The sequence below is a fragment of the Verticillium alfalfae genome, genomic scaffold, assembly GCF_000150825.1.
Source record: "Verticillium alfalfae VaMs.102 supercont1.4 genomic scaffold, whole genome shotgun sequence".
Classification (NCBI taxonomy): Eukaryota; Fungi; Ascomycota; class Sordariomycetes; order Glomerellales; family Plectosphaerellaceae; genus Verticillium; species Verticillium alfalfae.
This window is the reverse complement of record NW_003315035.1, coordinates 1,925,451-1,944,866: the sequence shown is the minus strand read 5'-3', so window position 1 is coordinate 1,944,866 and position 19,416 is coordinate 1,925,451. Positions and strand designations below refer to the sequence as shown.

The 19,416-nt window shown below is 55.5% G+C and overlaps 8 protein-coding genes across 8 annotated transcripts; 3 read left to right on the top strand and 5 right to left on the bottom strand.

The window, feature by feature from the left end:
- Window positions 1-489: 489 nt before the first annotated feature.
- VDBG_04054 (vacuolar protein sorting-associated protein) lies at window positions 490-3,299 on the bottom strand (the record flags this gene model as incomplete). Its single annotated transcript, XM_003006055.1, has 6 exons — window positions 490-658; window positions 710-794; window positions 854-2,499; window positions 2,571-2,705; window positions 2,765-3,036; window positions 3,171-3,299. 6 exons carry the CDS (start codon window positions 3,297-3,299, stop codon window positions 490-492), a joined length of 2,436 nt encoding a protein of 811 aa, XP_003006101.1.
- Window positions 3,300-4,074: 775 nt separating this feature from the next.
- On the top strand, window positions 4,075-6,534 carry VDBG_04053 (WD repeat-containing protein; the record flags this gene model as incomplete). Its single annotated transcript, XM_003006054.1, has 5 exons — window positions 4,075-4,159; window positions 4,325-5,380; window positions 5,688-5,833; window positions 5,884-6,364; window positions 6,416-6,534. The coding sequence occupies 5 exons, from the start codon at window positions 4,075-4,077 to the stop codon at window positions 6,532-6,534; spliced, it is 1,887 nt and encodes a 628-aa protein (XP_003006100.1).
- A 255-nt stretch (window positions 6,535-6,789) lies between these two features.
- On the bottom strand, window positions 6,790-8,224 carry VDBG_04052 (mannan endo-1,6-alpha-mannosidase DCW1; the record flags this gene model as incomplete). The annotated part of the gene is made up of 2 exons (XM_003006053.1): window positions 6,790-8,069; window positions 8,125-8,224. The coding sequence occupies 2 exons, from the start codon at window positions 8,222-8,224 to the stop codon at window positions 6,790-6,792; spliced, it is 1,380 nt and encodes a 459-aa protein (XP_003006099.1).
- A 1,493-nt stretch (window positions 8,225-9,717) lies between these two features.
- On the top strand, window positions 9,718-10,935 carry VDBG_04051 (conserved hypothetical protein; the record flags this gene model as incomplete). Its single annotated transcript, XM_003006052.1, has 2 exons — window positions 9,718-9,891; window positions 9,961-10,935. The coding sequence occupies 2 exons, from the start codon at window positions 9,718-9,720 to the stop codon at window positions 10,933-10,935; spliced, it is 1,149 nt and encodes a 382-aa protein (XP_003006098.1).
- A 614-nt stretch (window positions 10,936-11,549) lies between these two features.
- Window positions 11,550-13,223, top strand: VDBG_04050 (palmitoyltransferase PFA3; the record flags this gene model as incomplete). Its single annotated transcript, XM_003006051.1, has 2 exons — window positions 11,550-11,703; window positions 11,770-13,223. The coding sequence occupies 2 exons, from the start codon at window positions 11,550-11,552 to the stop codon at window positions 13,221-13,223; spliced, it is 1,608 nt and encodes a 535-aa protein (XP_003006097.1).
- A 572-nt stretch (window positions 13,224-13,795) lies between these two features.
- On the bottom strand, window positions 13,796-15,709 carry VDBG_04049 (mitochondrial chaperone BCS1; the record flags this gene model as incomplete). The annotated part of the gene is made up of 1 exon (XM_003006050.1): window positions 13,796-15,709. One exon carries the CDS (start codon window positions 15,707-15,709, stop codon window positions 13,796-13,798), a length of 1,914 nt encoding a protein of 637 aa, XP_003006096.1.
- A 1,392-nt stretch (window positions 15,710-17,101) lies between these two features.
- Window positions 17,102-17,875, bottom strand: VDBG_04048 (conserved hypothetical protein; the record flags this gene model as incomplete). Its single annotated transcript, XM_003006049.1, has 1 exon — window positions 17,102-17,875. The coding sequence occupies one exon, from the start codon at window positions 17,873-17,875 to the stop codon at window positions 17,102-17,104; it is 774 nt and encodes a 257-aa protein (XP_003006095.1).
- A 264-nt stretch (window positions 17,876-18,139) lies between these two features.
- Window positions 18,140-19,199, bottom strand: VDBG_04047 (transcription factor tau subunit sfc1; the record flags this gene model as incomplete). Its single annotated transcript, XM_003006048.1, has 2 exons — window positions 18,140-18,537; window positions 18,587-19,199. 2 exons carry the CDS (start codon window positions 19,197-19,199, stop codon window positions 18,140-18,142), a joined length of 1,011 nt encoding a protein of 336 aa, XP_003006094.1.
- Between the last annotated feature and the right edge of the window lie 217 nt (window positions 19,200-19,416).

Below are 19,416 nucleotides of genomic sequence, written 5' to 3'. Positions count from 1 at the left end.
AGTCTGGCGACCCCTGACATGTCTCCACAGGCCGCCGTGTGCCATCCGGCGTACGCGATTTGGTCACATACATTCTTTGTCCATAGATCAATCGATGTCATGACGAGCAGGTTCGCAAACAATACATCATGATAAAATTCTAAGCTACTCCCTGCCTAATCGAAAACAAGGGGAGACAGCGGTCGCGCAACCCAAGGCACGGGCAAGCCAAATTGTAAAACGCGTCAACAAGAGTGTGCAACACCAAAAGCGCACCGTCTGGACTCCCCCACTCCTCCCTATGTCGGGTCCTTGCGGATGAATCGGCCTCGTGATGTCCACATGCGCTTCCGCAACTCGCATCATGGATGGGGCCATCCTTCGTCGAGAACCGGTAATCTCGGAGACCTGCACACACGTGCTCCTTCTAACACACGCCGAACGTCTCCCCAGTATGCAATTCGAGAACGTGTGCTTCGTAACCTCTCTGTATCGTCGTCGTCATCGCATCTACTGAACCTGGCTGACAATCTCGCTGGCCCGCGCGAGGGACTCGACCATTTGCTGGCACTCCTTTCTCCGGCGCACGGTGAAGTCGCTTTCCTTGAGCAGGTCGTCGAGAGTATCGCTGCGGTACATATTCTCCAGGAGCTCCTTTTGCATCTCATCCTTGGTAAACCTATTCACATGTCAGCAAAGTTTTGACATCATAACGGGCGGGGCTACGTACTGAACAAGATTGAGCATGATAGCCTTGGGAACCATGTCGATCATGGTACGCTTCGTAATGTTGAAGTAAGATGAGATAAGCAGCTCTAAGGGTGACGGTTAATCGACTGATGATAGACTTTCCTTCCACTTGTGGCAAACTTACTGATGACCTCGACCTCAATGTTCTCGCGCTCAGAAAGCATGCCAGAGGCCTTGAGCGTAGGGGGAGGGGCCTCCATCGCGGCCGCCTTCTTCTTGTTCTTCGCTGCGAAGAAACTGCCGAAGAAACCACCGTTGGCGTCGCTTTCAGGCACAGTTGGGGACTGAGCCCTGGGTGTTCCGCCGGGCAGAGGCTTGCCGGTCTTGGGGTCGACCTGCACAGGCTTGGCGGGGTTGTACCGCTCATTGACGATTGCCATGGCACGGTGGCCGTTGAGGAAATCAGGGTGTCCAGTGTTGACATAGCAAGCCTCCATGCTGACAAGATCCTTGACAAGCTTGTTCGTGGGAGCCATTGCTTTCTTAAAGAAACCGATGACGACAGCGTGCATCTTCTCCTTGAGTTGGGGATACCTCCTGTACAGCGTCTTGCCAAGAAGCTGTGAAAGGATGCGAACCAACTCGTCATAGACGAGCGACACGCACTTCAGGCTAGGGTCTTCCAGTCGCTTGATCTGCTGCTTGACGATCAGCTCAAAGGCGGTCGTGCCTACAAAGAGTGCAGGCGAAGAGCCCGAGGAGTTGTAAAGGATAGTGCGGATATCGACATCCTTGACGACATCAAACGGATCGACGGCCTTGACACCATTGGAGTACAGTTCGTGGAACACAAAGCTGATACGGGCACCACCCGACAGCTCTGTGCTCGACAGCTCCGTGTTGTTGCCGTCCAAAACCGTACGCCATTCATTCGTAAACTCGGTGATAATGTTCAGAACAATATTGCCGCTGTTGCCAAGCATGCTAGGGCCGAGGCTATCCAGCTCCGAGGTGTACTTCTGTAGAGAGCTGGAAATGCGAGCCTTGATGTCAGGAAGCGTTTGCTTGATATGCATCATAAGGATGAGGTTAAGCTTTTTCGCCAGGTACGGTGTACCGCAGTAGGAGCTCTTGTTGCGGTATGACTTGTGGTTCTCGAAGAAGTTCTTCTCAGCTTCAAGGGCGCTCGTGATGGCCTTCTTGTTGTCGATGTCGCGCTGTCCTCGGTTGACGACAGGGACGTAGCCGAGACGCAGGGGGATGATGCGACCCGCCAGAATGTCTACAACATCGGTTCCGTCGTCCATCAAATCAATCTTGGTCAAGACGCCGATAGTTCTTTGGCCCTCGGGGTCCACCTCCCTCGCCATCTTGAGACCGTCAGAGTTTGCCAGATCGATGTTGGCTGAGGTTACAGCAAGGACGATGGCGTTTGGCTTCGAGATGTACTTGAGCACCATGTCGCGAATCTGCCTCTCGATATCCCTGGGCTGGTCACCAACAGGAACTTTGGTCAAGCCAGGCAAATCAACAAGAGTCAAGGTAAGGACATTGGGAGAGTAGACACGCAGGTTGATCGGCGCCGCCGAGATGCCGGCATTTCGGCCAACCTTTGCATCAGTCTCCCTGCTGATTTCGTCGCGGATCTTGTTGAAGTCGAAGAACTTCTGGCCCGGGATGTGGAGGAACTCGCCCCACTCGTCGTTGTTGGCGGCCTTGTCGGAGCTGTTGGCGACCTCGTCGTTGACGCCGTTGGAGGCTTGTGCCGGTCGGTTGATGAGCTGGAGGACAAGCGGTCGTCGTGTGCAAATACCAGCACCTCGCGGCAGGCTGGTGGTGGTGGGGTCAGCGTCAGAACCACATGAGCAGGGACAAGGAGGGGTAAGGAGAAAGGGGCTTACAAGTCGCGACCAACGATGTTCTCTAGCACGGAACTCTTTCCACTGGACTGACTGCCGACAACAGCGATCTGGGGAAGGTCGATGGGATTGTTGACACCAACTGTCGAAAATACATCCTGGAGCTTGTTGACCAGTCTACATGCCTTATTAGCTGCCTGCATCCAAATGTGTAGAGGAGGATGGAACAAGCGTACGTGATGAGAGCAGGATCGGAAATACCGCCGTGGGCACTGGCGACATGAGCGTTGGCCGCCATGATGGATGTCGTGTGGTTTTGTAAAATATGGACGTGAGGTGTGGTGATTCTGGCGATGGGCTCGTCGGCCGTCTCTGGAGTGACGGTGAGGGTGGCTCGTGTCGCAGATGGTTGCTGAAGCGTGACTTGAGAAGGACTTGGGTGATGCGGTGAATGTTGTTGGGGGAGCGACTTGGCGGATTTATCCGTCTCGATGGATTTTCGCAACAGCTGGCGCAACGAAAGCTGGTGGTCAGCAAAGATGCGAGTGCTCGAAGGTTCTCTCCTCGAAGCGTCGTTGTTGGGTTGGGGCTTTGGGAGACATTCACAAGCCTGACCGGGGCAACAAATCCACCTCGACTTACGACGTCGCTGGCCAGAGCAGGGGCGCTAGCCACGTGTGGCTCGAGCTCAGCCTTCTGGCTGCCAGCCTGAGCGTGGATTGCGCTGGATTGCCTAGTGCGAGGCGATTCCCCTACGAGACCCTCCCACATGATTGGCGATATGTGCTTACTCATCGCTTCAAGGCAGTCGCACCGCCAATCGAAGTTGCTTAAATTCAGGTGCCTAAGTCGGACAATTGTTGATTGATGTTGTCGTCATCAAAGTCGTCACTAATGGGGTTATGTATCATGTTTGTTCAAGTAGGTAGGCAGCAACCTTTGTACAAGGAGTTGTTGCCGTGTGGAGGCATTCTTAGAGTTTACATGTAGCGAGGAGGCCGGTGTGGCGGCAGGACAGTACGAGGTGCTGTTTGAGCGTGTTTGACTAAGTGAAGTACCTTTTCTTGAACTTGAACCGAGCGCTGGAAGGGCACCCTGGAATAGAACACCCTCATCTATTGTGCAGTCAGTGACTGGTTCTGGCCTAAGAAACCTTTGGCACGGCATAGCTCGTTAGGCTTGTGCTAGGCTTTTACTGGCCTCTATGCGGCCCCAAGACATATGCAAGGCTTCTCTCATGACACATTTCGAACACTCCAGGAGAGGTGACAACCAACACCAAGCCACCTCTCTTTCTAGCAGTCGTGACCCACTCGCGTAGGTACTTCTAGCATTTTGAGAGCTCTGGCCCGAATGGACCGAATGGAGCGAGTATCAGGCAGGTGTTCAGGTGGGAGGCACCTGACATGTTACTAACTGGTGTTGGCGGAGAGAGCATGCCAGCAGCAGCAGCAGCGCCCTGATAAGATCAAGCAGCACATACCCCACAGTGGAGCGGAGCCTGCGGAATCCCTGCGTCGGCCACCTGGTTGGTGCTGGTGCCATGATGACGTCCAATCAAGGTCGCCTGCTGTCATGTGCTCACCTCTTGCAGCATTGCTTCTCCAAGCCAAAACGCACCTGGCTGCCCAGTACGTACCTGGTCGATGGTGACCTACCTACCTGCACCTTAACCTCACCCGGTCCCAACCATTGTCGCCGTCACTCAAGCATACCACGAATACCAACGAGCGCCAGAGACTCCCTCTTACATGCTACCGTGTTACTTTCTTGACGGGAGTCGCCTTATTCCTTAGACAAGCTCTTGCTCATTCCACCGCGGGATCATTCCCGCGGTGAACGGCAGGTCGTCGACCTCACGCTGGACTCCCATCCTCATTCCCCTCCCCATTCCAATCCCGATCCCAACTCCGACGGCCCATCTACCTCGCCAAATCCTCGACACATCGCCGAACCCGTCTCCTCTGCCCCCAATCCAGACCAGCTTCACCAGTCCCCGCCATCAACGTACACCATCGACAGCCGTGAACACCCATCTTCGAGTTCCCATCCTCGCGCCAGTACCCATACGATAGCATCGAACCAGCCACGCCAGGCCCTCGGCCGGAGACAACGCAGCGATTCAGACCAGGAACATACGGACTTGGTCGGAGGTACCCCAAATCGGAGCTCTCGTTACAAGCGCCACCGGACCGACATGCCAGCTGATGACGATGCTCGTACCTCGAACGGGACGTCGAGGCCTAGCCATAATGGTGCTTCCACTGCTGAAACCACGACATCCTCGGCTAACGGCATATACAAAGCGGCGATAGCGACAAATGGCTCCTCAGTTGTCTCTCGTTTGGCCTCCTCCTCATACCATGGCCATGACAGGGAGGAGGTCACTCGCATCCTCATACAGACCTTGGCGGACATGGGATATCAGTCCGCTGCCGAGTCTTTGAGTCACGACAGCGGCTTTCAGCTTGAGAGCAAAACTGTTGGAAGCTTTCGAACTGCTATCATTGATGGGGTGTGGGATGTGGCCGAAGAACTCCTCTCTGGGGCTGCTGCCTCCGGTGACAGGGGCCAGCAGGGGAATGGTTTGGTTCTTGCTTCAGGATCCAACCCAAGCCTCATGCGATTTTGGATACGACAACAGAAGTTCTTGGAATTACTGGAAAGCAAGCACATTAGTCAAGCTCTTGTGGTTCTGAGGACGGAGCTTACGCCATTATACCAGGACACCCAGAAGCTCCACATGTTGTCTAGTCTACTCATGTGCACGTCGACCGAAGATCTGCGGTCTAAATCCGGCTGGGACGGCTCACGGGGTAATTCAAGACGTGAGCTGCTTTCAGAACTATCCAGTGAGTCCCTTGCCAACCCGGCAGTTTCCGTGTGTTGATCGAAGAGCAGAATGTATATCACCGTCCGTCATGCTACCTCAAAATCGCCTGGCTGTCCTACTGGACCAGGTGAAACAGAGTCAGATCGATAGCTGTCTCTGGCACACCAGCGCATCCTCGCCATCTCTCTACTCCGACCACACTTGTGACCGCACTCACTTCCCCAACGAGACTGCACTGCAACTCACTGATCTGACGGGTGAGGTTTGGGGTGTTCAGTTTTCCAATGACGGACGGAAACTGGCTGGATTTGGATCTAATGACACAGTTATGATTTGGGAAGTCCCCTCTTTCAACGTTGTCCGGACACTAGGGGACCATGTCGATGGCTGCGCGAATCTGGCATGGAGTCCGGATGACTCCATGATAGTAACATGCGGTCGAGATAAGCATGCACGGCTGTGGGATACCAAGGTGGGCTCTAGGTCCTCGTATCCCGTTCCACTCACTAACAACAATAATAGTCCGGCCACCTCCTAAAGAAGATTGGCCGCCTCGCAGAGCCTGTCAGCGGGTGCGTCTGGGCGCCGGACGGCCAAAGCTTCGTGGTCAGTTCACTGGACAAGGAGCACAGTATACAGTCCTGGAGCGTAGACGGAGAGCTCATATGCGACTGGGCAAAGAAGCACAGGGTCCAAGATGTCTGTGGTTCCGCCGACGGCCACTGGCTGGTCGCCGTAGACGACTCGCAGTCGATTCATATCTACAACGCTGTGACGCGAAAGCTTGAATGCACTATGAAGCTCGATTCTAGGCCAACCTCGGTTAGCATCAGTGTGGATTCGAGGCATCTGCTGGTCAACAAACAAAACGACGAGGCGCAGCTGATCGATCTGATCGCTCGGAAACCTGTACAGAAATTCATCGGACACACAGGCGGCACCTGTTTGATTCGGAGTGCTTTTGGTGGTGCGAACGAGAGTTTCGTCGTCAGCGGCAGCGAAGGTTTGTGACACTTGAGTCTCGCCAGTCACCCCCACTAACCGGACTCTCCAGACGGCAGCATACTTATCTGGCACAAGAACAGCGGAGTGGCCGTGGAAAGGCTGCAGGGCCACTCTCCTCGGACAAATGCTGTTGTGTGCGACAGATCCGTGCATGATTGCGTCCTGTGAGACGAAGGCGTATAAAGATGTGAGCAGAACAGAACAGATTCATTTCTGCTATTAACTGTCACTAACATGGCATAGATGGTCCAACAAAGCGAAGGGGGCGACACTTCGGTCAATTCGCGGGGGGGCGGATCTTTAGTCATAGAGGCATCCTAGGCGCAATGCGATTGTTTAGGGCTCAAAGACTCAATACAGAATTCTATCGATAATGATACCATCCAGCGGGCGGTCCAAGCTCCTATGATTATGATGAACTGTTTACAGGAACATCCAGAGAAGGGTACCCATTCCGCTAGCGAGCATTGCAGGGCCAAAGGTGGCGGCACCTGAGCTGTTCGTCGATGTCGCTGGATCGTTGTTCGTGTGCGCCTCGCTGTCGCTGCCACTATCTTCGGTCGAGGTTCCCGTAGCATTGGTCACCGGAGAGCTCGCGCCGTCGATGAGCAGCGACGAGACGGCAGCCAGCACGTTCAGGGCCTCGCCAGCACCAGTCGTGCCATCCGCTTCCGGTTCGACGTACTCGCCGGTTGACCAGTAGAAGCCGCATGCACGTCCCGAATCGCCACCAGTGCACTGCTCAACGGCGGCTTGCGCCGACTTTTGCAGCACGGGCAGGATGAGCCTGCTTGTAGAGGGGACGAGCTGGGTGACAACAGCCAGGAGTCGATGCGCATAGCCCTTGTACGCAATCATGTCGCCAGTGCAGCGACCCTTGGCGGCCTCGCAGGGGACCTCGTAAGCGACGTCTTCGGGGAAGAAGTCCTGGAGGAATCGCCCGACGAGCTCGTTCGTACGCTCAAGCCACTTCTCCTCCTGGGTGTGGTTGTAGATGAAGGCAGCCCCCTGCGTCAGGAAAGCAATGTTTGTGGAAAAGGTGGCCTTGTTCACATCGGTACAGTTTTGCTCAGAGTGCGCACCATCGTACGCTCGCCAGGTCTTGTGGTCAATGTATTCCAAAGCCCAAAGCCAATCCCAGGTCGCCTCGGCCTGGCGCAGGTAGGTGCTGTTATCGGTGTAGCGGGCGAGGCGCGCGCCCAGGTTGAAAAAGACGGCGTTGGAAACGGTATTCTTGTACTGGTAGCCAAGCTGTTCAGGGGAAACGGCCCAGGCCAGCCCTCCGCCGCACCGTTCATCGAGACGCCCAACCTGAATGTCCCAAACGGCTTGTGCCAAGGACAGCCAACCTTCATTGTCAGGAGCGGGAAATTGATGTTCGGCAGCCAACATAGCGGCCATGCCCCAGAAGCCTTGATCGTCATTGACGAGCGTAGCAGTCTGGTTGGCCGGCATGTAGTTGCGGTCCTTTCCAGCCTGGTGGGCCAAGCCCTCGGCCACGACATCGTTGTAGGTCGCGTCACCAGTCAAGTGCCAATAGTCAACGAGGGTGCTCATCATTGTGGCTGCTTGGTACCAGTAGTAGTCACCCAGACCCTCAGATGGCGGTCCCGGCAGGAGACCGGGGGTCTTGCCCGTGTTGTTGCCATCGTAAAAGCGCATCGCGTCATACGCAAGGGTCTGCGCTGACTCGCGAATTTCATCTTTCACACTGTCAGCCAAGCCTCGAATCCCAACTCTGAAAGTGACTCAATGTACCATCTGTACCAACAGAATAGCCCTGCGCCAGGGCGGTGGCGAGGCATCCCAGGACGAGCAACGCCGACGGGCGGCCAGCGTTGGGCAGAGACGCAAACATGGCGATGACCGACGAAACGGGAAAAGCGAGCGGAATTAGCCTGCGGTTTCAAGGTTGCAGGCGATGTTTGCTGAGTAACAACGACGAACGAGTGGCGGCTCCTAATTCTTACACTAGGTGCCAATGTGTGGGTTGAGAGAAGACTTGCTAGGTACTCAGCATAAAGGTAGGCGCCTCAAGTAGCTGGCATGGAGAAGAGACTGGCGGTTCAAGTATTGAGAACGACATCTTGCTGCCTATTCTGTGCCGCAAATAAACTTGCACTGCAGCGCCGAAGAACTTGGCGACAGGGTTGATGAAGGATCCTTCAGGTATGAAGGAAGCGAGATCTCAGGTGAGCTGTCCATGCAGACGCTGCGCGGCCATTGGCCAACGTCACGCGCCTCGGACCTGGTCCTCTGCAACAACATTGGCAAACCCAATTGTTTGTTGAAGACAACCAAGCGCGGCATTCTGCAGACCTTGGATATGTTTTCGTATCATCAGAATACGAGATGAGAGGCTTGAGCTGTGGCACTCGCAACAAGTGGTCGGGGTGGACCTCCACCGCCCGAAATTCCCGCGGGGAGCAGGCTAGCGAGCTTCCTTTTTCGTTACAGAGGGCACTGTTATTTGAATTGCGACTGCCATGGAATTTCCAAGACTGACCTGCCACCTTTGTTGTCCAAGGTAGCATGTGAAGCAGATTGTGCAACGAATACAACCTGAAATCGTTGTGTGGAGCCGTTGACGATAATTGAATCGCGCCTTCTCTGGTGCCAACATTGTTGAAGAGGACGAAGGACACCCATCAGCTGGGGAAGGACTGTAGGCATCGCTGAGACTTTGACGAAACGATGGTGGTTGGAGTATATCTAAGCATGCCAGCTCACCAGTTTTCTTTCCGCTTAGATGACGACTCTCTCGACATTGCCAAGCCGCACCTCCAAACCAAAGTAGCTTAGTTGCCTTAGCTGCCCAATATGTGTGCTTTGAGGGAGGGCAACCCATTCATTCTCTCAGCCGGCGGAAGGTTGGAACTAATATGGAATGAAACTTCTTCGTGGAGCTTGGTGTCAAGTAAGGTAAGGTTGAGGTACCGTAGGTAGGTAGGCAGGTACCTAGGTAGGTAGCTACCTAGTCATCTATAGCAACCATGACATTCATTCACTCTTGCCTCCGCAGGGCAGGCACAATGCAACTCACTTACCCGCGGACATCTCTTCCTTCAGCATGTGTCCTCAGCTTTTGTGATTCAGAGCAAGCTTCAAGTGATGCCTTCCACTTCCATATCGAGGATCGGCTCCGCGTCTTAAATACATACCTTCCCCGGGCAAGACGGACTCTGTTGACCAGTACCTTAATCAAGTTCGGCCTTGGCGACCTTGATTAGCTTCCAGTCACTCCACTAGATACCCTCGTTGGCGAGCTCACATTGAGGCAAACGCTCTTGGTGTTGAAAGAGACAGTTTCCGGTCCTGATTACCTAGGTAGCGACAGAAGGTCATTCGAAAATGCCTCCCTCTGCTGCCCATCCCTGCCTGCAGTGCAGTGCGACGTTCAAGAGCTGGAAGTCGTTGCAAACGCACCGTGAAGAGAAATATCAGAAGGATGGCTCTCACGTACATTGTGCCACCTGCGGGCTTACCTTTGGCTCGGTCATTGTCATGGTACACCATGTAAAACAGGTGAGTCTTCAGCGTTGACAACCCAAGGCCCCCCTAGGACGTCCCTCAATGTTGACTCTACGGCATCAGGCCCACGGAAGGGAGCAAGACCTGAAATGCCCAGGATGCGAAGCCAGGTTTGCCCGAGCTGGTGGCCTCATGGGACACCTCGAGTATGAGGAATGCTCCGTCATCCCAAAGTCTGCTCTAGACGCATATCGCACAAAAAAGCTTGCCATGCCCTTGGCCTTGGAGAAGCTCAGCCTGACCGAATCAGATTCTGACAAAGCCAACTTGAACGCTGACAATGCACACAACTGGGTCCGACACCCTGCCGAGAACCAAGCCCCGGCTAACAGGCTTTCGTTTGCTCCTGATGCCTTCCCCATACTGCCAAACCAGGCGAGCCAGGTCCCGCAGCCACAAGGCCAATGTCAGCAACAGGGCGGTCAAGGTCTCCCTGATGCGTGGGGACGACAGGAGAATCTTTTTCCAAATGCGACTGCCGTACAGAGACCAACCTCCGCACAGCTGGCTGAAGCGACAAGACCCAATGCAAAATCAGAATACCTTGCAGCTATCCATGATCCGAACCATCAGGATTTCGATGCCGAGAAGTACTTCAATGACTTCAACAACCTATTTGAATGTCCAATGAAAGGATGTCCGCAGTCGTTTGATTCTGCCGTTGCGATCACGAACCATTTGGTGACCCGCGGTATGCACGGCACCGGTGACAGACTTCAATGCCCGGCGTGTCTTCGATTCTTCGTCGGTGTCACGGCCATGACCCAACATGCCGAGTCTCAGTCAACGCGCTGCAACATCCGAACATCGGCAAAGTACCGGCCGTTTCTGGCCCAGCTCACTGCCGGTGTCATGGACGCCGTAGGACAGCACTCCGACACGACCATCAAGTATGAGGTCACCAACGAGGCCCTTATTCAGTACGGCAAAGTAAGTCGCAGTCTCAACGCTGTCGCTAGCGTCCAGCCAGGCTCGATCAAGCTCTCTGAGCGTGCCGACTACTGGCGTACTCATGAGGTCAAAGATGCAGAATGGTAAATCGAGGGCCCAAATTTTGAGTGCGAAGGGCCGATGAGATGCAGCTCCTCGGTTAGCAAACAAAGTGTTTTCCGCCCTTGGCCTCGGTAAGACCAACGACGCGTAGACAGCTTAAGCAGACAAACGAGAACCCCGTAGGAAAAGTTAAACACAATGCGCTGCAGTGTGATCATGCTGCTCGAGAATGAGAAGTGACGTCCACCACGCTAGCCACCACGCGACGCGTGTCCCAGATTACTGGCACGACTTGACATCTGGCCCTCGAATTTGCACCGCCACAACCTGGCCTCGGTGTTGGTCAGCACCAGCCTCGCCCCCTGACCCTCTCTCAGGGACCCCTGATTCCCTGATTGTGATGGTATCAGATACCGAAGCTTCCATTTCCATTGAAGGTCGGATCGTCCGCGTGGCCATCAACCATCCACCATCACCTACGGAGTTTCCGGCATTCGCTCTCTGACGACGCACAACATCTGCAGTGCCTCCATGCGACGATAAACATTTTCTTTCCGCTTTCCTGTCTACGCTATGAGAGGCATCCTCCTTGCACTTCGCACTCCGTCCCCTGTCTGCTGATGGACTCTACTCGACCCGCATCACCAACACCCTTTACCATGGCTGGGATTCGTCGGTGGGCACGCAGGATCGAGCGCTGCTGCTGCACCTCCCTGACCTACTTCCCTCTCCTTTTCGTTTACGGCCTCACCACATGGGCCGTTTGGGTAGACGTCAACATCGGCTCTTCCCAATCCAAGGTTGCTTGGCTAGGTGCGTGGCAGCCCACCCCTCTATGTCCGTTCGATTTGATCCAACAGCACTGACCTACTGGTATAGGCAACGGCTCATCCTTCGTCGCGATCCTTATATACGGACTTCTCAACTGGTCCTACACAACTGCCGTCTTCACAAACCCTGGCAGCACCACCAACGACAATGGCTACGCCGAGTTACCAACCGAAGCCCCGCCAACCGCCACTTCCTTCACCGTCAAGTCCAATGGTGAAGTGCGTTTCTGCAAGAAATGCCAAGCCAGGAAACCTGATCGCGCCCATCACTGTTCTAGCTGCCGCAAGTGTGTTCTCAAGATGGATCACCACTGTCCTTGGCTGGCCACGTGCATCGGGTTGAAGAACCACAAAGCTTTCCTGTTGTTCCTGATCTATACGACAATCCTGTGTTTTTACTCCTTCGCCGTCTCCGGTAGCTGGGTCTACGTCGAGATTGTCAACAACACTACATACGTAGACACGCTGCTCCCCATCAACTTCATAATTCTGAGCGTTGTGTCGGGCATTATCGGCATCGTTGTCGGAGCGTTCACTGGCTGGCATATACTGTTAGCCAGCCGAGGCCAGACCACCATTGAGTGTCTCGAGAAGACTCGCTACCTCTCGCCTATCCGCCGAGCCATGCAGACGAACAATATCCGCGGTGTTCCGCTACCGCAATATGGGCAGCAGCTGCTTGACGTTCACGCCAACGCTCTGCCGGGCATCACCCGCCCTGAAGAGGGTGAGGAATACCGCTCGGGCGTGCCCGGTCTTGACGGCCAGCGTCCCGCATTCCAATCCTACGAGGAGGTTGAGAGACACAACGCCCGGAAACGCTACGAGGACTACCTCGATGAGCAGGACTCGGAGAAGCTCCCTAATGCCTTCGACCTCGGCGCCAAGCGTAACCTCCTCCACCTCTTTGGTCCCACGCCTTGGCTTTGGGCCTTTCCCATCTGCAACACGACTGGCAATGGGTGGTCTTGGGAGGCCAGCCCCAAGTGGGTTGCAGCCCAAGATCGTATCAGGCGGGATCGCGAAGCTCAGCGCGCCCGTGAAGTCAATGCTGGATGGGGCTCCGACGATGCGCCGCCCCAGTTCCTACGTCCCAACCCTCCGGCCGGTGCGGGCCGCCACTTCAACCAGACGTCAGCGCCCTCGCCCTCGCCCTCGACACTCACAGGCCGAAAAACACCCTCCAAGGCCGACCGTGTGCTAGGCCGTGACCCTAACCTGTACGCAGACGAGATGCAGGATGCCGTCTCTATGCGAAAGCTCAGCCCCAGAGGCAAGACGATCGAAGACGACCTCTTTGCCACAGACGACGAGGGCCACAGCCCCGAAGACGACGCCGAGGCCGCAGAAAACAGGGCCATGAACCTCGTGACGAACGGGGGCTGGGGCCGCGGCGGCGCAAGCGGGCTGCTGAGGAAACATAGCAGCAACAGTACCAGCCCGTCCATAGGCGGGACAGGCTTTGACCGACGGGCGTCGGCGGTGGATGATGATCTCGACTAAAGTGTTTCTCTTATTCTGCTTAAGGGGAAGGGGAGAGGAGTCATGAATATACCACGCGCCGGCCGGACATGTCGGCGTTCTGTTTCGGTCTGGATTTTTCTGTAGTTTATCATGGGAAGCATCATGTCAAAGGGGCTGGGAGAGCGCTTTCCCGACTGAAGCTATTCATTTCAAGTCATGTATCGTGAACAAGATTGATATAGAACTCAATCATGGGACGGCAGCTCAGGCTTGTTAACTCAATTCGAAGCACTGTTCAAGACGAATCCCATGTTTGATTTTGTTATTGATACGGTGCCAATGTTATGAACCTGATTATCGCTGTGCCATGGAAGCACAACTGGGTCTTCAATCTGATGCTTTTTCCCTATTCCCTTGTCCTCGTCCCATGATGCAAAGAAGACAACCTCATAAAGACTTCTATTGGAGCAATTCCTTGGAACACAGAAAGCCGGAGTTGCCTCACTGGCAAGTCGTCTTCTCGTCCCAGTCCGCCCGATGTACTTTGATGCCAACGCTAATGCTTCTTCTTGAGTCCCGAAACTCGTGCCGTTGCTCCATTCTTCCAGAGATCACTGAACAGTAAGGACCTTTGTCTTGTTCTCCTTCTGCGCCTTCATCGCCTCCACCCAGCGATCCGTCTCCCGCAGCGCCTTCTTGGGGTCCTTCTTTCTCTTGAGCAGGAATCCCTGAATCTCCGCTGGGCTCAGAAGCCCGTCGTCGATTTTGCTGCCAAACGCGGCCGCAATGTGTGACAGGCTATCGACGCCGTCGTCGCCGCCGCCCTCGGCTCCCTTGTTCTCCGCCTGTCCGTTCTGCATCGCCTCGCCGCTCTTTTCGACGGCGGCGTCGTTCTTTGCGGCATCTGCCTCGTACATACGCTCGAACAGCTCGCGCGCCTGCTCGCTCGTGGCGTTTCCAAAGGCGACTTGTAGATCGACGCGACCAGGCCGGATGAGCGCGGCGTCGAGGGCCTCGGGGTGATTGGTCGTCATGACGAGGACGCGGCCTTCCTGAGACGCGACGCCGTCGATGGCGTTGAGGAGACCGGAGAGGGAGATACCCTTGCGGTCGTCGCCGCCGGCGCCGGGTGCCTTGAGGGCGCGGGCGAGGTCGGAGACCTTCCAGTCTTCGCGGGGGCGGTGAGCCGCAGGCTGGTCGTGTGAAACGGAGTCCTTGTCGCCGTTGACGCTCGCGCGCGCACCGCGGCCTGGGCGGGCCTTCTTGTCTGTGGCTGGTGCTTCGCTTGCTTCCTCTTCCTCTACCTCTTCTTGTGGGCGGCGGAGGCCGGCGGCGTCAATGTCTTCGAGGAGGACGACGCAGCGCCGGGGCAGGCTGCTGAAGAGAGTGCCGAGATCTTCTTCCGAGAGCGTGGGCTCGAGCAGACTGATGACGTAGATGTCGAGCCCGAAGACTCCGGCGAGGGCAAACGACAGAGACGTCTTGCCAGTGCCAGGAGGTCCGTGGAATAGATAACCGCGACGAAGAGGGATACCGCGGTTAGCGTACCAACGCGGGGTCGCAGGGTGGAGATACTCGTTCATATCGGCGAGGACGGTCGACTTTTGAGCGGCGTCGAGGATGACTGTGCGAAGGGCGCGGACGGGACGAACTGCCACAGTCGCCCAGTTGCGAGCGTTGAAGCGGCGGAGGGGCTGCGGCGAGGGTCGTTTGATGGTGGTGCGGGCGACGTGGTCGCTGTAGTAATGCTGCTTGACGGCCTGGAGGAGAGTCTTAATAGGTGTGGTTGAGCGGCCGAAGCAGGAGATGACGAGGACCTCCTCTTTCTCCAGGGTCGTGCCGGTCGAGCCACGAGCTCCTCCAGAGTTATCGTCGAGGAACGACTGGTGCTTCCGCTGCAGGCGGAAGTAGCGACGTCCATACCAGAAGCCGTGAAGACCAACCGCTGGTACGAAGCGAGGGGGTGCGTTGGCCTGCTGGTTGGAGAAGTTGAGATACTTTTCATCGCCGCCGCCGGCAATCGTGCGAAGTTGAAGGGCATCTATCTGATCCTCGTCATCTTCCCAGGCGGAATGAGCGGCGGTCTCGGCCATGAGCGAGCGAGACGTCGTGACCAACGGCTGAACGGCGAGCCACTTCATCATATGAACATAGATTTCGTCTGTCGACGCCACGGTGATGGATGCCATGAAATGGGCGGTCACGATCGCAGCGAGGGCGTGGTAAAGCTGTCGGGCAAAGCGGTTGATGGCCCAGGCGGCGGCGGCGAGGGTCAAGAGGAACGAGGGGTCGATGGGCAGGCCAAGACGGGCGCCGAGGATGTTGTTGGCGAGATTCAAGGCGCGGAGAAGAGGACTGAGTTGGCCTCCGAGGAGGGGAGCCAGGGCATCCAGAAGGGGGTTCTTGGGAAGTCGCCCATGGCTGGTAAACGTACCAGAAGATGATGCCGCAGGTGGACTCCCAGCGCAAGCATCTGCTGTGCTGTTTGGGCCGAAGAGGCCGTAGAGGATCTCCTTAATGTCCATCACGGCCACCCTGCTTGTGGTGTTGTTGTTGCTGGTTGTCTTTGTAATCTCAAGCCTGCGAGTTTCTTCGTCCAAGCTTTTTGTAGGCCCTGCCCGGTCTCGCGCAGTGTCCCGTCTTTCGGCTCGGCCGATTGGTTGTAGCCGGCGTTCACGATATTGGGTTGGCCGGTCGTCTGGTCACTTGCCCCGTCGTCCGGCCGGTCACTTGCCCAATGCCAATGTCCGGACCTCCTTGTCTTCCTGCTCTTGGAACCGTCCGGCCTTTGTTTCTGTTCGCCCTTGCTCGACCTTGGGCTGTCAGTTCAACTCGATGCTTTGATGTCTATATAGCTCCTAATGATCCCTGGTATAATGAAGGATCATACGTTCTATGAAAGCTGGGAAGAGGCGAGTGACAGGAGGAAACGTAGGCTGGACGATGACTTATACCTTGAACGCCTTTGTGGGCCCAATGAGGTACTCTCTTTAGGCAGCAAAGTTCACTCGACTTATGACCAGCCCCTAGGTGAAATGATCTGCATGAGGCTCCTTGTGTATAAGCTTTTCGGGCGGGTTGTGGTATTGTGAAGGCAACGCTGTGAATCGGTGCCTAAACTGTCTCACTCGCAAAATGCCATGTTCTCTATAAAAGGCCAGCAGGCAAGCAGATGACGTCTCTCTTTTCATCGTTGCGTTACAAGGTAGTGTGGTGGGGCTGTCATCATCAGTCGCCACCTACTTGCATGCAGCCTCTGTTGTCGGTTTTGGGAACGCGAGGTCTTCTGGACAAGCCAACGAACCCAGGCACCGAGCCCAGGCACAAGGGCACAAGTGTTGATCAATAGGTCTAGAATAACATTGTCAAGGCAGCCAGTCGATGTAAGCCGTTGGATTGGCCCTCTGCTACATGCCACATGAGTCTTGGCTGGAAATGGGGGCTGACTCACAGTCGGTGTTCGTATTGGGACTGGTCGGTGTCCTATCTGGGCAATCATCGCTGGCCTAGCTGGCTGAACAACCACCAATATGTCCTCTAATCTGCTTCCATCCTTACTTGCATTATGGTATTGCCTGTATGACTCGTCAAGCCAGTATTTTGGCCGGCCGTCTGTGGCCTTCTCGGCGACCTGATTATAAGGGAGGCCCTCGGGGTCCAACACCGCTTCCCGTAACCTCTTCAGCCTCGACCTCATCCTCGTTTTCTTCTTCCTCTCCTTCCACATCCTCGTCCTCGTCCTCCTCGTCTTCATCCTCGTCATATCCCCCTGCTGTCATTTCAGCGTCCGTGTCTCTGAGAGCATCTGCTTGTCGTTTCGATGGCCCGCCGAAGCGATTAGCCCCGAAAGCCACGTAATCGTCATCGTCGTCTTCTTCGTCGTCTTCTTCGTCTCCTCCTCATCGTCATCGTACTCGTTACCCGTCTCTTCGGCCTCGCCTTTCCATGGGAACGTAGAAGCTACGGTCGGCATACGGCGATCTGCTCGCATCATTCTGGCCAGCCGACCCTGTCAATTGCGCCAGGATGCTTTCCTCTTCCTCATCTTCGTCTGGTTCTCCGTCCTCCTGCAAAATGCCACTCAGGTTCGGATCGATTTTGACATGATCATCTCGGCCGTGATCTGACGTCTGCTCGTCTCTGCCTGCTAGGGCGCGGGCCGTCTCATGTGCGGAATGGTATCTATTCGGCCCGCTGCCTCCTTCGAACGGCTCGTCGTCTTCGCCATCGACTTCTGCCACGCTTTTGAGCCGCGGCCCGCGCTTGTTCTGCCCAGGCACGCGGTAGTCAAAACCGTGGGTCTTCTTCTTCTTGGGTTGCTTCCAGTTTCGACCGTAAATCTCACGCATTTCGTCGTCTGTGAGCTTCAGATCAGGGACAGGGATCCGCACGGCTGACGAGTTAGGCGGGGGCGTGGTGTCCCGCACCTCAAACACTGCATCGAACGCCTCATCAGGGAACTTGCGCCCAAATTGAACTGCCATCATCTTTGTCTTCATAACAGCTTTAAGTTTCGCCCACGTGGCTCCGTGGAACCACCCGCTCGTTAAGATGCTACACTCGGGTCGCACGGGCGACTCGTTTACGATCCGTGCAATGACTGGGTCGGTGATGTCACAGACCTGCCAGATCTTGCCATCGGACCAAAACGATTTGCCGTCAAAGACGTGGCTGTTAAAATTGTCGCCCATCTGCTGTCGGGCTTCGGTGCGGATACTGCGAAGGCCTTGCCACGTCTCGCCGGCATATCCCGGCTGCAGCTTGCGTAAATTGAAGATGACAGTTTGGTATTTGCGGAAGCTTGGATCAGACCGAGGATCGACGCCGTACTTGATGATGGAATCACGGAACGGCCCACCCCGAAACTGATATCCTGCAAAGCCCGCACAGCGCTTGACAATGTGTGCGTTACGGACCTTGGTCCCGAGGGCGTTCAGGAGCGATCTTCGTGTCCATTATCGGCCTGTCCTCCATAAGCTCCTTGGAGAGAGTGATGCACATCTCAACCTCAGGTCACCGCCATCATACTCGAACTGCGGGCCCGTTGGTACGGGGTACTGGTCGGCACTAAGGAAATATCCGACCAAGACCGGCATCTGTGTGTTGACCAATGTTTGTTTGCCACTAGGGTCCATCTCGGGACGCACGTATGGATTCTGCTCGTACGTATAATTGAACGGCAGGGCGGTTGTAGCCCATTGTGGAGGTGGGATTAGCTCAACATTCGGACCCAGGTCTGTTCCCTCGTTGAATTTGAACTCTCGCATCTTGTTGAGGTCGCCAGACATGACGCCCTCTTGAAATCGCTTGATAAAAGGCGACTCGTCCATGTTCCATTGAAAGTCAGCTGGGCCTGCGTCATGTCAGTCATGGGCCTGTCTACCAAGCACGCGGTGTCAAACCTCGAAATCGGTGCGTGCCCTTCACAAGGCCAACCGGCTCAACACGGTAGTCGTCGATGTTGTCTTGTAGCTTCCGCCGTAAGACTCTTGGGTTATCTTCTCGTGCCTTGGAGCATACGTAGGACGAGGGCGCATCCACAGCCCCAGGCTCCATCGCGTTCGACTCGCCCTCGAAGGGGCCGCTTGAGCCTTTCTTACGTTTCCTCCCTGTTCTTTTGGGAACAGTGATTTTGAGCACAACGTTGTGTGTAGCGGCGTTATGCGACATGACAGGTCTCCTGAAAGGACTCTCTGGGTTGAGATAGAAGGGGATGCTCAGGCGATCCAAGTCGAGCACGTTCTGGAAACTGGTGATTCTTCCAAACGCCTTTTCAGCCCGGTCCAGATTCATGACAATCATCGGCACTTCGACTGCTGATAGGACACGCTTGGGAATTGGGTGCCTGCGCGCTTCGTCATCAAAGATGTCGCTCTCTGAGCTTGACGTGGATTCCGATTCAGATGAGCCGAGAATATTTTCCGACCTCGCTGCTGCTTTCGCCAAGGCGTGCTCCATGGCACCCCTTCGCAAATTTTCGGCCGGCCGATATGCGGCGTCGTTGGGATTCTGCATCTTGCATGCAGTATGGAAGATATGTTGATGGGTATCAATATCGTGGGTGGTCGAGGATTACCCTCGTTTACACATCCCTAACGATGCCACTGGGCGCCGGGGAGCTCGCTCGCTTGACGTGCTCATCTCCCACCGAGGGAATGCAGCTCTTGCACAGAATGAAACGGACGGCTTGGCTGAGCAGGCTTTCATTAGGGTTGTCGATGAGCCAGGCTAC